The sequence below is a fragment of the Geospiza fortis genome, unplaced genomic scaffold, assembly GCF_000277835.1.
Source record: "Geospiza fortis unplaced genomic scaffold, GeoFor_1.0 scaffold166, whole genome shotgun sequence".
NCBI lineage: Eukaryota > Metazoa > Chordata > Aves > Passeriformes > Thraupidae > Geospiza > Geospiza fortis.
Genome location: NW_005054310.1, coordinates 432,446 through 450,340, shown reverse-complemented (window position 1 = coordinate 450,340; position 17,895 = coordinate 432,446). Strand labels below are relative to the sequence as shown.

General features: G+C 36.0%; 1 protein-coding gene across 1 annotated transcript in view; it reads left to right on the top strand.

The window, feature by feature from the left end:
* TMTC2 (transmembrane O-mannosyltransferase targeting cadherins 2) overlaps positions 1 to 17,895 on the top strand; it is a 175,369-nt gene that overhangs the window by 135,835 nt on the left and 21,639 nt on the right. The window contains exons 10-11 of the mRNA XM_031055582.1: positions 7,518 to 7,632; positions 14,530 to 14,593. Coding sequence (XP_030911442.1) covers positions 7,518 to 7,632; positions 14,530 to 14,593 — 179 coding nt within the window. The remainder of the gene's footprint in view (positions 1 to 7,517; positions 7,633 to 14,529; positions 14,594 to 17,895) is intronic.

Sequence of the window (17,895 nt, the reverse complement as noted above, 5' to 3'; positions counted from 1 at the left end):
AACTAGTTTATAATACTCAAATAATACATGTTCATAGAACATATGTGCTCTTTGGAGAAAGGGGGTCTCTGTCTTTAACATACCATGTGCCATCAAATCAGGGTCCTGACTTTGGACTATGACTTATATCTGCTCCTGCAATATCAATGAACGTAATTCCAAGAAGACAGCATTCCTAAACCTGAAGCAGGAAGATGTAACTGTCTTCCAGAAAGACTTCATTAAGCTGCTGACCTTTCTGCTCCCAGAACTCTCTCTACAAACTTTAAAAAATCTGTAGCTACTACTAAGCAACAGAATTTCTTACTTCCAAACTGAGGACAAAAACTGAGCTGTTCAGGACAATCTACCAAATTTAAGTCCTTTCTTCACTCTAGGCTACTGTTATCACACAACATTAAAAGAAGATTATTACAGACCACTATAATAACTATTTTTTCCAAACACCCTTTAGAACCAATCACTCAAGTGGAATGCAGTGGAGTATTTCCAAACAAGCTAGGTCACTGACCTGAAATGCTGTGGAATTTCCATCTTCTGACTCTTCCCTTGGGTTTAGCCTTAAATCTAATCATTCTGATATCTCTAATACATGTTTGTATTCTGCTTCCTCAGCACAATATACTAGACTGCTCAAAAGATGTGATATAGATAGTGCAGATCAGAGACAGGGTTAGAAATGTGTCTGTATGCTTCTTCCATATTGCCAAAATGTAGCATTTCTGTAGGGACTGAAAAATGAACACAAACAATGCTGGAGGCTTTGTGGCTGGAGGTTTTGTGGCACAAACAATGCTGGGGGCTTCTTTGCTAACAGTCATATGTTTTGACCTATGAGTACTGTCTCATGGGGATTTTTGTAGAGATAGCATGAAGCTGCTACAAAAGTGCAACTGGATAGTTCTTTTTCAGCCAAATTTTACATTTCCAAACCTTATACATCATCAGGTGTCTGGGAAATGATACAGAGTTCAGGATCTTCCTCAGTATTTGTAAATCATGAGATCCTCTGTAGTATATATTTTCATCATTAATCTTTTGGTTTAGTGAGAGCTTCCAGTGATCCAGATGTGGTCACAGGTTCAGTTATCAAGTCCCAAAGGTTTGCTAGTTAATTTTTTTCTCTCTTGTCTGTGGTTGTGCTCTGGATGACATCCAGTGGTATATTTAGCACAATTGCAACAGATAGGTTTTTCAGACAAAGAAAGGACTAACAAAAAAAGCATTTTCCAAGCCAGTGCATATAATGACATTGTAGCACCCGCTGATTTGCTTAGTGTTTCATATATTTTATTTGCATGGAAGAATTTTCTCTATGGGAACTAATTAAAGGGAGAAAGTCTCCAGAAGTCCTTCAGCAAGAAGCCAAGAGTACTCCTTTCGATTAAGATGGTATGGGATACAAGGAGCAGCAAAAATTGAAATGCTGCTACCATTCACGTGATTGTGATATAAGTTGCCTTTGTTTCTCCTATCACATCTTCCACGTTCAGCAAGAAATTGTCTAAACAGGCCTGGAAAAGCAGGATATTTAATCAAACATACCCTTGCTTTGGGAGCTGCTCCTTCACAGCCAGTGAAAGTGTTTTGAAACTCCTAAAGGAAACAGTTACATTAGGTCATGTCTGTTGACTTTGTCTGTGAGGATGGATTGTAGGAGAATAAGAGATGGTGCTAAAGGCAATCTCACCCCTGAAGAGTTGCAGCTGTACTAATTACCAAGGATTAGGAACAGGCCTGCCCTTAATAGACCACAGGTATATCCAGTGAGGCTGAGTGTTTTATATAAAAGGGTGGGCTAGCTTGTTGAGAGAGGGTTGGAGTCAGCTGGCCGTGCTGTGGCGAGGAGGAAGTCATCTGGCCATGAGGAGCTACCCATGAGAATTCACGAAGAAGGTACGAAAGTTTTACAGTAAGACAACAATGACAACTTTGCATCTTGAGACACTGATTCATTGCCTGAAATACTTTGGAAATCAACTTGGAGATGTGATCTCTCCTCATTTATTCCGCTGAATGCAATTTCAGTTTTCCATTTTGAAATCTCTGGTTGCATCAGCTCTTTAGCTCTGCATTGCTGCAGCAGAGCTGAAGTTGATAGTAACTTCAGTGATGGTTCTGCCACTGAGAACATAATTCTGCTCTCAAGACATCATCTGCATCAGACAAGATACAATGCATTGAGTCAGCCAGAATCCACTCCCTCTTCTGATTTCTGTTGAAATTTGAAATGCTTTGAAAGCACCAGCAGATATTCAGCTTCCAATCCTCAATGGTGAATGTGCTGAAAGAGCTTCTAGTGAAGTTTATTACAAACAGATTTTACAGTTGAATCTTGGTAGAGCCACTTTTCATGTTGTAGAAGTAAAAAACTCTTTTGAAGAGGATAAGAAGCAGAAGACTTGGTGAGAAATGTATATTAAGCAAATTCCAGTTAGGATGGCATTGGAAGTTTGTTCGTTATTATTCAAAAGGTAGTTTACTCAGTTTTGCTTGGATTACTAAAGCTATCATCCCACAAGCCTGTCATGGCAACCTGAGTCAATGCAGAAACAGCAGCATTCTGAGAACATTCAAGATAGTGCTTTTCAAAAGCAACACCAGCAAGATGAGCTATTTTAGAAATTTACTGTGTTCTGGGACAGAGTACCTTTGTATGTTTGCCAGTGAGTAAAAGAGGGAACATTTCACCTAGAAGATTGGTGCAAATTGCACTTTTATCTAGTAAATTAAGCAAATTGCACTTTTATCTAGTAAAATCAAGAATCACGGTGCCTGCAAGGAATAGTTAAGCCCATTCTAGGGGAATGCACTAATGCCTTTGTGCTCTGAACATAAAAGATTTTTACACAGAGACAGATCCCAACCAATTAATACCTTTCTTGTTACAATAAAGCAGCAGAACTACCAGTTCAGATGTATGGCTTTTAAATTGTTGATGGTGCATGTCTTAACAAATTCTTTACAAATGTTCAGGATTGTTTTAGGGACACAATTATTCAGGATAGAGAGCTATATGGGCTTTCATTTATGTGGATGAATACTTTTTAAAAATTGATAAAAGATGAAAATAAACTGTTCTTTTCAATTGCTGGGAACTGGAAATATTCTGTTCTTGTTTGAATTACATACATACTTATATCTCACTTTTCAGTAGATTGCATATATTGCCCCAAAAGTTTTTGGTCAAATAAAGACTCAGAACCACTGTTGATGGTTTGCAATGAAAAGTAAATTTGATCAAGGCTGCAGGTACAGATTTTAGCAGCTTTAATGCTATTTCGGATTCTTAGATAGTTTAGGAAAAAATTACTAAGAGGGTTGTGAAATATTGAATCAGTTCTCTGCTATCAAAGGTCTTTAACAACTCTTGACTACACATTTACTCTCACACCTGTGCTGTCTAGCAAGAAATGTGGAAAGATTTATTTTAAAAAGTAACATTCCAGGCAAAGAGCAGTGTTTCTGAAACTCACATCTTTTCCTGGACTATGGATTTCCCACTTCCAGTTTAGAAGAAGAGTAATGAAAAATATTCTTTCCTCTAGATAGGAAAGTGTGGTATTTGGAGCTGTTTTCTCAAAACCTGTTGTGATTCCAGAAAACAGTCAGGCTACCATAATTTATGTTGTTGGCAAGAGCTGGAATCGTGACACCTGCAATAAGTAAGCTCTCTATGCGATGTTGGGCAGTATCTCATAAATCATGAGGTTTGCCAGCTGCTTGTCAGAGAAGAAAATCCTACATATAAATTTAGACCCACACAAGTGGTTCCTGGATGCAGGGGCTTGCAGATCATACCTTCTGATCCACCTTCAACACCTTGCCAATTTAAACCCTGCTAGTGCTTTCCTCTTGGGAAAACCTCTTTATGGCTTTGACAGGAAAGGTTCAGAAGTCTGTTTTATAATGAAGAAAGCACAGCAGTAAACTGCCAATCCAGCTCATTCTTGTATGAATTTAGTATATAAGATTAAAAGGAATGGCAGCTAATGTTTTCAAAACAGTATTTTTCTATTTAGGTGTTTTAAATTAAATTGAGATATGTGAGTAAAATTAGTCTGCCTTTCAGGAGAACTTGGCAAATCAATTTCAGCTGAAAGTTTCCACCTTGTACTGGTTCTGGCTGTGATAGTGTTAACTTCATAGCAGCCTGGGTGATGCCTTGTGGCTAAAGCAGCCTTGATAACACACATCAATGTTTTGGCTGCTGCTGAATAGTATTTGAGCAGTGTGAAGGCTTTCTGTTTTTGGGAGGGAACATAGCTTGGACAGCTGACCTGAGCTGGCCAAAGGGATAGATATAACAGTCCATATAACATCATGTTCAACAATAAAAACTGGGGTAGAGAAACAAGAAGGATTTTGGCTTCTGAGATGGCTTTGTTTGGAAGCTGGCTGAGCATCACTCTTCCTGTGAGAAATGGTGAGAAATGTCTTTGCTTTGCTGTTTGCTGTGTTAGTATGTGGTTTGTTTTTTTTTTTTCTTCCCCATGTTAAACTGCCTTTATCTTGATGGAGAGATTTGCTTGGTTTTGCTCTTCTGTTTTCTCCCCTCACCCTGTGTGAGTGCTTGGATACTGGCAGGGGGCAACCCGCCATGCATCTGTACACTCAGGTATTGACTTTTTCACTAGACTGAAAAAGTTGCAGCGTCTTTTATTTATAGCCCATGCAATTAAGGAAATCTTTGATCAGAAACCTTCCTCTGGATGCTCTCTAATATGTTCATAACCTTCTTATGTTATGGTGCCCAAAACTGCGCACAATATTCAAGGTGAGATCAAACCACTGCAGAGTAGAGTGGGAAAATCACCTCCCTCAACTGGCTCAGAGTGCCACGGTATTGTGACTCATGTTTAACTTGCCATCTACCAGGACCCCCAGGTCCCTTTCCATGTTGCTGTTTTCCAGCATTTCGTTCCAGTCTGTTTGTACATCCAGGGTTGCCCCATCCCAGATGCAGAATCTAGCGCTTGCCCTCACAGGAGTTGACAGTTCCTCTGAGTTTCAAATCATTGGCAAACTTACTCAGTATGCCTTTAAGACCTGCATCCAAGTCTTTTATGATGAGAAGTGGCCCTAAACTGAAGTTCTGTAAGGGTTTGCATATAGAGGATAATACAGTCGGTTTCATATATGCATCATCTGCTACTTACCCACTCAGCATGAGTTATTGCCACCTCCAGTACAGGGCAGAGATTTGTACGGTGATGTACAGTCCTAGAACTTTCTTTTCTGAAGAAGTGAAGGTTTTACTTATATCTTTGTTTTCCTCCCTGGCTGAATGTATCAGTAGCATATCCACCTACCAGTGTTTCATTCTGCTAATCCAGGGCTTTCATTAGCAAAAGTACCTTGCTGTTAACATTTTATGGCTGGTGTGCTTTAACATGGACTTAAAGATTAGGGATACCATTTTGCTTCGTTCATTGGAAGAGAATTGGAATACTAGTTGGTCAAGCTTATTTCAAAGATTTCTCTTTAAAGAAAATAGGAATTCAGCCCCAATAGGAATGAACTATTTTATTTGGTAGATTTACTTGGAGAATTTTCAAATATGAGTTTGTCCTGCTGCATATAAGGCATACTATGATGTGGTACCCAAAAGAAAAATAAAAACATTTTTTTAAAAATGTAAGCTATTAGCTTTTGTCAGATCTTTTCCCCCTTTAGAAGAGACTTCCATTAACAGTTCAATCACTGATTTATAATTCTGAAGACAAATTAATTTCTTGTGATCCAAATTGTTCTTGAACTATGTTTTCTTCTTCTGTTTTCTTCTCTCTTTTTAGTTATTTATTATTTATTATTTTACTTATTTTCATGTATGGGAAGACTTTTTTTGTAAATCATCTGTTTCTGGGCACAATAAGCACAAAGCATTGTAGTGCATCAAAGTGTGGTACACATTAGACTGTGGATGTAACTGAAGCAAAAAAACCTTATACTGTGAATGCAGGAAGGTACCATAATGTTTTTACAAGTTTTGCAGATCTGAATAATTAAGATATAGGAGACTGAGTAAATAATCTGCCAACTCTCCCAAGCTGAAATGTATCCAGAGAGAAAACAAAAGGCTAAGAAAGCTGTCTTTCATCACTTTTTGTATTGAAATTATTCCTTCTGTGAATGTCTTTGTTGTACCAAAGCATGACTGGGTTCACAATGCTTGTATAGACCTTGCTAGCTCTGGTTAAGGGAATTTCTCACATAAGCACACAGCAAGTATGTGAGCAGCAGGGAATGAATAAGGAAAAGGGGGAAAGAAAAAAGAGAAAATCCTTAACCATGACAGGATATCATTTGCTCATGGTTTTATTTATTTATTTATTTATTTATCATATTTATTTTATTTTACTGTTCCTGATGAGGCTTGTGGTTAGTAGTGGCATGCGAGGTTTTGGTTGAGAGACCTTACTTGTCAAAGTAAGACAAAAAAAGAAGGATGGGATGCTGAAATGTATAATCACTAGGCTTTAGGAGGGTTTTTCCAAATATAAAGTTAAGTATGCACAGAGACTAGATGGTTGAATTCCTTAATATTTTTGCAAAAATTGACACATATTACAGATTAGGTCTGAAAAATCATTAAAAAAAGCAAAAGTAGGGCTGAGCACCTTCCAAAATCTTTTTTTCATTTTTTTTTTCAAAGGAAAACTCATTTTTATGGAGTTCTACTGTATGTTACATGTTTTGTTTTGAAACTACTGTACTTCAGTTAAAGCTTGGTGGTTAATGCTAAATTATTCATTCTTTTCAGTTTATGCTTGGTTTAATGATAATTTCATTTGTAAAATGTGAGTCATTTGATTTTAGCCATCTTCTATATTTGTTTAATGTGAGAGGTAAGTATCATATACAAAACTTTCAAAAACCTCCTGTTGGGATTCTTTTAGTGTTAGTGAAATACATTATAAAATACCAGTCCATTAAGGTATACAAATATATGTAAGGGTTTTAAAGCAAATACAACGTAGAATTCTAAAGCTGAAAAAATTATCATGTATGTATACAGAATTTATCATTTTGTGTGATTTTGGGATATGCTTCTCAAACTAATTTTGGGATATTCTTTGGGAATGTATTTAATTTGTGGATACTATTTTATTTCAATTTGTTTTGAGGAAGAAAAGATCATGGTAATTGTAGAGGCAGAAAGGCATGTTCTCAAATGGCAGGCTTCTTGGCATTTGGGAATATTGTTTCTTGATGTCTGAGTTTTATTCTATCATTCTCAATTTTCTTGAATATATATTCCAAAAATATTGTTATTGCTTGTCATATTTATTGCAATTTTTCTACATTGACTGTATTTTAAAGATATTGAAATACAGAATGGATCAGCAAATAAGTAAACATTAAATCTGAGACATTGGTTTGTTCCTTGGTTTATTAATTTGGGGCTTGGGTTTGTTTGTTTGGGGTTTTTTGTGCTTTCTTTTCCTGACTGTACTGTCTCAGGTGTATTACATCAGTTATTTCCTGTGGACTGATGTTCACACATTCCATTGCAGGTCAGTTCCTCCTAGAAGAATCCCGCCTGATAGAAGCAGCTGAAATGGCAAAAAAAGCAGCTGAACTTGATAATACAGAATTTGATGTTGTTTTCAATGCAGCCCATATGCTCAGGTTAGTGCTTGTACATCTGCCTCACTTGATTTTCCTCTTCTTTTGGAGGAAAAAAGTCTTTATAGCCTTTGCTTATGCAGGATTCTTTTTAAAGCTCAGCAACTCTTTTGAATAATTCAATATTATTGCTAATAAGATACAAAGAAGTGAAATTAAATTGTTGCAGCATTTAGCACTTTGCATTTCTTAAATTCTGTTTATTATATCATAATTTCCTACCTTCAAAACTTCTGTTATTCACAAGCAGGTAATGTATTTTGCTTGCATATGAGAACAAGTGTTTCTTTGGTGAAGAACCTTCTGTAACATTTCCTTTCACTGACTTTTAAAATTTTAGTGTGCATATCAACTGAAAAGAGGAAGAGGAGACCATATTTCTCATCTGGATGTAAATAGAGAATATTGAAAAATTCTGATAATATCAGAACATTATGATAATTTGAAATCTAAATATTCCCAGGCTGATAATTACTTTGAGATGCATAGGAGCACTTAGTGATATTCTCAGAATCTGTGATTTAAAATGTAGTCTTATATTTAATTATCTTCTGCCTGAATAGAACAAAGCTTTGGACTTCTATTTTAGCTTTTAAAGCTGTCAGACCTGGTTATTCCGTAACATTAGGCTTCTGTCTGTGAGTTTCACATTATCATTAAACTCACATTACTGTAATAGGTATCCTCCATGCTTATTTCTAGGATAACTATCTAATTATTGTCTATTGTCCACTTAACAACTATAAGAATACTTGATTTCATTTAGATGATATCTAAGCACAGAAAATGCATGAAAAAGGAAATTAAAAAAATATACTTCATTAGCACAAAACAGTTCTTGAGATAATTTCTCTACTGAAGATATCTTACTAGGCTCCTTTACATTTTAGCATTTTAAATAAGAAATGAAAGAAAGAAAAAATACTATAAAAGAGAAGGTAGAATCAAAAGTTATTTTTAAAAAATAACTTACTGCTGGTAGATTAGAAAGGAAACCAAGACAAATGGCTCATTGGTAAGCAACAGTTTGACGTGGCAGAGGTGTATGAGCTATTTTAAGGATCCTTTCCTTCCCCGGGATTATTTTGTGAATAATACCTCTCAAGACAGAATTCAGTAATTTGAAACATTTAGATTAAAGTTACAACTTCTACTACACAGACAGAAGAATATCAAGTTAGGCATGACAGCTGAATTTAGAAAGGTATAGAGGGGTCAGATTCTTCATTTTACTGTGTGTTGTAGAAGATGGTTAGGTGGCATGACTGTGTGTATTATAAAATGTGGTGGTGTAAATCAATACTATTTTGGAAATAATTTTAATAAATCTGCTTTCTCTGTGAGCACTGAGTGTAGCATTTGAGGTCTTTGAAGCACATATATTGACATCTGGATATGAGTATTTTTTCACTTTCAAAGTAATAGTTATACTGCTGTGCTGTACATCAGCCACAGTTACCCTATTTGATCTGGTTGGGAGTGTACTGTTTTTGGGAGGCCTTGACAAGCAATGCTCTCAGTGATTCTAAGCTGCATTCTCAATTTTTACTGTAAGTGCGAAGCCAAAACCTTCAAAACCAAAGAAAATGCACTAAACTGAAACACTTAAAAAAAAATAGGGCTGCTTTAGTTTAGCTAGAATCCCTTGTGCTCCTTTGGGATACCCAGTTGATCTAATTTTTCGCTTAATACTCAGCTCTCTTTGTGGAAGATCATAATGTCTTCCTAATACTCTCTGAGAGTCTAAAGTGGTCTGGAGGATTTAGAAAGAGTCAGGGTGGCAAAGCTGAATTCAGTGCTGACAAGTATTTGCTCAAAACCCCATGTGTTAGCATCTGACTGATTTTTCCTAAAGGTTATGATTTTGTTATCTGTCCTTGTTCACTGCCTTACTTAGCAATTAATTCAAATATATTGCTTCTGTGATTCTTGTTGGACAAGGGCAATGCATATTCATTCATTGTAACAGAGCAGCTACAAATCCACCAGGAGTCTGGCTCTTTAGAAGCAGATGATTTTTAGGATCTTTAGAACAATGGAGGGCTGAGGTTCCAAGAGGAGAACAGATACCAAGACACAAAGGATGACAGAAAGAAGGGAGTACTCCAACTGGCACAGAGTGACACTGCTAGAAATGGAATGCTAAAGACAGTCATAAATGAAAGGCTGACATAATTTCAAGTAGGTGACCAACTGCTCTTTAGGTACCCTAGAGAGCTATAAAAACTGACTGGTAAGTGAGTAAGGATTTTGAATGAACTGCACAGCTGTGAGATAGAAAATACATTATAGAAGTTCACAGAGCATGAAAATGAAATTACTCTTGTGAGAGACACGGGATAAATTTTAAAGATGTGTTGTGGAATAAGAGACAGAAATTGATATTAATGGGGATGATGCAAGGTTTCCAAAATGACTGTAAGATAATAACAGAAGCTTAGATTTTTTATATAGATTCTGATATTTATTTTTCAGACCAAATATTTTGCACAGTGATATATTTTTGAATTAGGAAGGAATCATCTTTCCCTCTTCTCCTACTGCTGTTTCCACCATTAGCCTAAGGAGTGTCACAAGACTCAGAAATATGAAGACATGTCTTAGTTTACAGCTGTTTTGGATAGAAAATAAACATACTATTCTCTCAAAATACAATTAATTTTTCTAGTCTAGTGCTTAAATATTTTCCTTTTTTTTTAAATCTCCCTACTTGCTGAGAAAAAAAAATTAAAATGCAACGTAAATAAAAATGAACAACTTCTGAAAATTTAGAACTGGAATGCTGCAAGTTAAATTTCTTTTTCTTAAATTTGCAACAGCATTGTTAACTGGATCCAAATGCAGTAGCTGTATTTATAGATAGCCTGTTCTCAGCTTAGCAGTCACAAGAAGAATGTCTGCTCTTCCAATCAGATATTCAAATGTTGCTGATTTCCTCTCTTTGTAACTGAATCTGATGTAAAAAAAATAATTACTTAGTTCTGTTTGCATTATTGAGAGACCTCCCCTTTCCTAATTACATTATAGTTATTAATTTTTTTTCCTAAATGACTTCTGTAGCAACCCATTAATGCAATGCAAGATGATTCAAGTCATCTGTGAGAGGGCTGCGATGTGCGATGAATGCAATTGATTTCTTTGCAACAGTCTGGTAGCTTTTAAGTTGTGTAATACTTGTCTGTAAAATTCATTTTCTCAACAAAATTTGTTTTCCAGACGGCTTACTTCAAGGGTCACACAGCCATTTGGGTGGTTCTTAAAGCAGTATCTAGTCATGTGTTTTATGTTTGTAGTATTTGCAGGGCTCCTGCTTAGAGTTTGCAGTCTCCCAGCTGAGCAGTGAGGCGTGTGCGTGACGCTGCTCGGTGGCTGAGCCCTGTGTTAGCAAGGGCCATGGTTCACTTTGCTCTCCTAGCCCAGGGGAGCTGCCAGGAGCAAGGCAGCTCATGGGCAGCAAGGCGCCATGTGGTGAGGGTATGATCATTTCTAGAATGAAGGGCGGCAGTGTGGTGGCACCGCCATAATAATTAGAAACAGGAAAAGAATTTCACCTTGCCTCCGCATGAAAACAGATTTAGGAAAAAGACCTCTTTGCTTAAAAACACATTTTGTAGGAAAAATTCATTTTTCCAGGCTTTTGTGAGAGGGTTTTCTTCTGGGAAAATCTCATGTGACATGAAGTTACAGGATGTTTATTGGCTGTTGAAAACAGAAGTCTAAATTACAGCAGTACTACATTACATGGTCTTTATTTTTCAGTGATTTTCAGAGTATGTCAGCAGTCCAGAATACACTGACCAAACATGGAGTGTAATTGCTTTATACAGTATCATAGGCACACCTTAACCCTGTGTTATTGTCTGAACAGATTATATTAATCCTATATTTACTATCTATGTGCTTAAATATATATGTATGGCAAAGCATATAGTCTATGTAGATTTTTAAAACAAAAAAGAACAACTGTGGATGAATAGTTCATTGCAACAGAGCAGCTGATTATAAAACCTGATAATCTTGTTCTTATACAAAAAGGTCTGTTATGAAAGCCATTCAGCACTTTAAAATAGGAATTGCTGAAGAAAATTGCTTTGTAGATGTGCTGACATCTATGATTCTACTGTAAAAATCAACAGTCTGAAGCCCTGTACCAAGCAGCGGGCACGTTAAAATGAACCCTCTATCTCTCACATGTATCTAAATCACTCAGCATTGGTGCTGTTTTTCTCTTACAACAGTATTTTTTCCAGTGAACAGTGTAAAAACCAAAATGAATGTAAACTGATTATAGCTGGGTGTCAGGACAGTCTAAGAGTGATGTGTCATCAAGCACATTTTTAGGTGTCACTGTTAGTAAGCTGGAGCTATGTATGGGGAATTGTTTGGTCTGGAAGCTCAGGTTAAGAGATATGAGAGAATAAAAAGTGGAAACATTTTTTTCCTTAAAACAAGACTGGATGCTAGTTGTTAGTGGCGAAAATCAGATATGTCTTCAAGGGCAGTTCTCATGAAAAGATTTAGGATAGAGGTTAAAATATAGCTCATAACTATGAAAAAGACTCTCTTCTGAACCTCTCTTTGCTCCCTTTTCTTCCTCTCTGATTTTTTATCAACATTTTATCTCATATTTTACTCTAATGTGAGTTATGTTACTTTTAATAGTGTCCTTCCATTATTTGACATTGATCCAGAGCTCTTTACTGCTCAGTGGCATAGGGTTACTGCAATTTCCTACCTCTGTGCCTTTAATTTTTCTCAAGGGAAAGCTGTTTCAGGGCTTAACATAATTAATTTCTAGCTTAGATTTGCAGTGGAAATAGGAACCAGAATTCTGCAGCATCTTAGCTAAAGGAACAGTTGCTGAATGCCTCAAAAATGGAGCTAGCATTTTTCTGACCAGGTTACTGTGTTGTGCATGCATTTCTATAAACTGTTTTTGTTAACAGAGAACTATATATTCAAACTGATTTCCACTTGGCAATTAATGATCCTTGTTCCAAGATGTACATGTGGCAGGAGAGCAAGCCATGTATTTCCACTGGCCTAAAGGGGGGACAGGATTTTAATGTGTTCCACACTCACATGCCAGCAACTCTTTTTGGAGGTGAAGTGTAGCATTTGTATTTGCCTCCTGGGAAAGGCACCTTGTTTATTGTATGTTATTTCACCACTTCAGAAGTGATTTGTGTCCTGACAGTTTTGTACAAACGGGGGAAAAAAAAAAACTCTGTTACATGTTTTATTTTACAGTGCTTTTCTGTAAAACCCGAAAATTCCGAGTATGAGTTTGTTATTTTTTGCAATCGTTTCAAGTGCTACTGGTGCCCAGCAGGAGTGATTCAAAAGCAGGTTGAATGAATATTTTTAGACATTCAATCATTTCTAACCACTGCAACCGCTGAGTCAATGATACATGTGCAAAGTAATTTAAAACAGTTAACAGGTATAAACCAGGTTCTTTTTAGTAAATTGCTGGTCATGAAGTGGTTTCAGCTTGCACAGGAATTACATTGGAAACTTCAAAGGGATTATCCTTTCTCCCTTTCTCCTCTCAAAACCAGTAGCTGTAAAAATATGTTGTTTGGGATTAATTGCCTATCTATATATTATGTGGCTAATGTTTAAAATCTGGGTGGATAGAAACAAAATTAGAACACAATCTGATTCCAAATCGTGTACAGGCTCATGTAATGAACAAAGTAAAACAAGTGCTCCGTTGATTGATACTTTTTAAAATAGTACCTGTTTGCAAAAGCAGGAAAAGAAGGAAAAAAAAACCTCAAATAGCGCACCCTACAGTCTTATCCTTGTTTTCTGTTTCCATTTTGTATCACAGAAATGCAGCTCTAATCACATAAAAAACACAAATATGCTGAAGATCTCCTGTCCTAAGTCTCCTGTGAAAGGACTTAACACTATGATTCATAGGAAAATAGCAAATAACTGTAGCAGAAGATAAGTAGCCCACTTGAGAGTCCTGCTGGGTTGTTCTTACAGATTTGCCATTTTTCCCTTGACGTGTATGTGATCAACTGATATTCATTGGATTAATGGCCAAAATGGATAGTCAAGGGGAAATTAAGAAGGTGGAGACAAAAGGACAAGAGAGGAATTTGAGAGAAGTGATAAAAAGGGCCTGTTGAGACAAAAACATATTTGGATTTGTTTGGCAACATACTGCATTTTTATTTGAAGACATTAAACTAAAAACTCAGGAAAAGAAGCTAAACTAAGAGGAGCATGTAGATGCTGACAGTAGTAGTAAGGAGAAGAAAAAGTGTTGAGCTAATACTGTTTCAGATACCCAGAAACTCATCTTATTCTCTTGGAATAGGAGATTTATATTTATATGCCTGCTCAGAATTATGTGAATAAATGTTAAAATCAGAACTCTTTTCTGAATTAATTCCCTCAATCATGGAAACCTAGTTTTTAGAAAACTTCACGTTCCCTGACATTTTTCCTTTATTTACTGGAATTATAGTGGTTTTGGGAGGGCACAAAGCGAGAAACTACATTGTGTTATAATATACAGTTTCAGAATTTAAGTATGTCTGATAACAAAAAATGAGCCACATTTTCTTTTGGTGAACACTGGTATGTCTCTGTTTTTGCCTGAGATAAGTGTTCAGCCTTCTGTATTTCTTTCCATTATGTACAAATATCATTGCAGAACTAAAAAGAAAATGAAGTAAGCAAAGAGGATTTGTACTAATGGACATCCTGAACTATAAGAGAACTTCTCGATTTACATATTTTGTGCATTTGTTAGGGTAATATCCTTAAACAGCAGGGAGTAGTTGCAGTGTTTAGTTTTTTAGCTATGCTTCTTTAGGTATGGTTTCATTTTAACACAAGAAAAATGAGGTGTAACTGTGTTGTTCTTTTCCATCCTGATAGACAAGCCAGTCTTAATGAAGAGGCTGAGAAGTATTATGAAATGGCAGCAGGATTAAGACCTAATGTAAGTACCTTCTTAATGATATCCAGTACATAAGTTGATGAACATGCTACGGTGCTGAACCTTTGTGTTGAGGAGAACTTCTTGCTGGAGCATTTGATGTCTCAGCCTGTGTTATATATGTTCTTTTAGTAGTTAATTGTTGGGTATTCAGATGAGTCTGTTCATTTGTCAAACTAATGACTGCACTTTCAATTTGCCTCTGTGAAGTGGTCTAGCCATAAGTCTTGGCCAACATACTTGGAAAAGACTTCTAGATTTAGATTTATTTATCTATGTTTAAATGTGTTGATTTTGGAACGCTTTTCCAATTCCATCTCTTCACTAGTAAAAGAGAATGAAAGGCTATCCTGTGAAGCCACATTTTAAGGAATTTTTAATAATACGTTTGTGCATTTTCTTCTGTCATGAACTTCTGGCAAACGTAAAGATGTTTATCTCTGATGTAGTTGTATATTGGCAAAGAAATACTTATTGTTTGAGCAGATATGTATAGGAGTAACTGACATGCCTTTTAAGAAGGGAAGCTCATTTCCAATTTTCATTGCATCAGGAATTAAAGAAATAAAATACTTTTTACTTACCATTTTTTACTTAATATTACATTTCTTTTCAATTACCTTCACATTTTGAGGAAAAAATTATGAATATAAATGGGGCAGAATTTATTTTAGATACATAACACTTTGTCTATGCAATAAATCAAATCTAGGAAAATTTCTGTCACAGAAGTCCATAGTGCCAAATTCGAGGATACAAGTCAGCAAATATAGTTAAAAAAAAGGAAAAACCCAAGTCTGAAAAAAAAAATACTTAAAAGAAATTTCAGAGCTAAGAATAAAAAGCAGCAACAAAATATAATAAAAAACCCCATAATAATATTCGTATGAAATTACAGATTTTTCATACTGTCTCTTAAGAATTATCAAAAAGCTACTTATTTCATTACTTCATACTTTGTGAAATAACAATAAAGACTTTATGATTCATAATGCTTGCATAGTGCAAGACTCTTTTGCCTTTTTTTCTGAGAGGATACCTTAATGTTTAAAGTATTTCCTCAGCTGTCTGCAAATTGGTACAGTTTTTCTTTTCTGTGCTTCATTGTATGCTCAAAATGCTTCTCAGAAACTAAGAAATAAGTTTGTTGTGTATACCCCTATATCAATATGGTTATATATTTGAGGTTTCTCAGAGAGCTTTGGAGTGACTGACAGCAAGCTCGTAGCAATAGTGCTCTAAAGGTTAGGTGTTTCTGGTTATTGATGACAAGTTTTACATGTTATGACCAAAGTATCCTTTTTGAAGAATAAGATTATCAAAACACTTTATTGTAGAAACTTTCTTCTAACTTTGATTAGTATAAGTAAAAATCTAATAGGTACTGGTGTTCAGCTATCTTCAAAAGATGGTTATACTTTCATATTCTAGGTGATAGTTTATTTTTCTAGCTAAACATGGTGTGCATATGGTTTACAACTTTTAAAGAATATTTTATTGGTGCAGAGTGGGAAACTTGTATCCATTTTCACAGCCATTATCAACTTTCTGATGAATTTACAGGGATATGTCTCAAAAATGTGAACAAAACCACAAATAGTCATACATATTTTTCTTATTGTTATTAACTCTCAAATTTGCCATACTAGTTTCAGACTGGGAGGAAACGAAGCCACTTGAGGAGTCTTACTTGGTAGTAAGAAATTAAATGCATACATGGCAAGAGAGAAGCTCCCAATCTTTCCAAAGGAAAAGGGAATGAAAATAATTGAAGGACTGTGTACTTGATGGCTGCATCTGTGCCAATAAATTAAATGTGCCTAGAACGATTCTCTAGTGGTGATTGAACCAGCTGCTTTGAGTGTATCCAGGTATTGTCCTAGAGACTGCAGTGGTCCAGTCCAGAGCTGCGTAGAAGCCGTACTCACAGCATAAAAATGCCCACAGTTGATTTTGGTATTTTGTATGTGGCCTGTGTATCCTCTCCCTGTCTTATGAATATGAAAGATCAGCAAAATTATCTGAGTCAAGATGATAGCAAAATATCCTTAAAAAGAACCAGTACTTGAAGGATCTTTGGTTGGGGTTTTGTTTTGGTTTTTTTTGTATCCATCACTAATGGTCTAGAAACATTTCTTGACAGAAAATTCAAACTACTAGATATATTCATGTGATTTAATATGCAGATTTCTACCATTCCATGTATGTAAACACATACGTATATGTATGCTTGTGTGCATCTGTTTAGCTGCTAGTAGGTGTGTCCCCAAATTGCCTCTCAGTGAGAATACTGTGACACCGTTGAAGTCTCATTCTGTGCAGTGGATCAGCCTTGTTACTAGTACAATTAAGTGCTCAAAAGGGTCTGCTTAAGAAGAGTCTTTCTTCTGATGCTTTAAACAGTACTGTTTGGTATGAGTGAATTATGGAACAGCATCCCGAGTAAACTGGGACTCTGCTTTTTTTCAGTATGACCTTTTTCCTTTGGCTCCCCAGCCACTTGGCCATATCCCAAGTTGAAGATCCATTTCTTTGTTATCAATTTCTTTCTTTCACTGTGCCAAGATAATTAAATTATCACTTTATTTTTTAGAATAACTTTAGACCAATGCCTAGCTCCTGAGAGATTTTCATCTAGCCCAGCCTGAAACAAAACTCAGATTTCCGCTCTCTTGCATCTGTTCCTTTGCAAAGATAACATATTGTATAAAAAATATCTCTAATATTGCTACTACAGGATACAGTCCTTAAGAGCAATAAGAGATTTTAAACAAGTAAACAAGTCTTTTAGTGATTGTTAGTGAATTTTTTATGCTTGTTTAGCTATCATAACACAGTTTTGTTCTCAGCATTCTATCTTCCTTTTGCATCTCTTTCTTTGGTTTCTCAACCACTCTTGTTGCTTTTGGAATGAAGCAATACTCTGCACAACAATTCCTCATCTGCTCCCTAATGTATAAACCCTTTGGATCCAGAAACTGCACTGCTGAGCTTTTCTACACCCATGTCCAGTTTAAATGGCCATCTGATTTACTACTTTCAGAGATACTTAATTGGCTATTTTAGTGCTTTTTCCAGACAGCAGTCTCCACTCTTGCATTTGTCTCCTAGACAAACCCTTTTATTTCAGTGTCTCAAAATGGGAGAACAGCAGTGAGCACCAATGTGCCTGCATGTCTGAGTCACATTCTCATTCAACTAATCCATTTTAGAAAAGTTGTGACTAAGGCAGCTAAAAACATTGCCAGAAACACAGTATTCAGTTACAGAAAATGTAACTTCTCTGAAACTTGCAGGCTATTGTT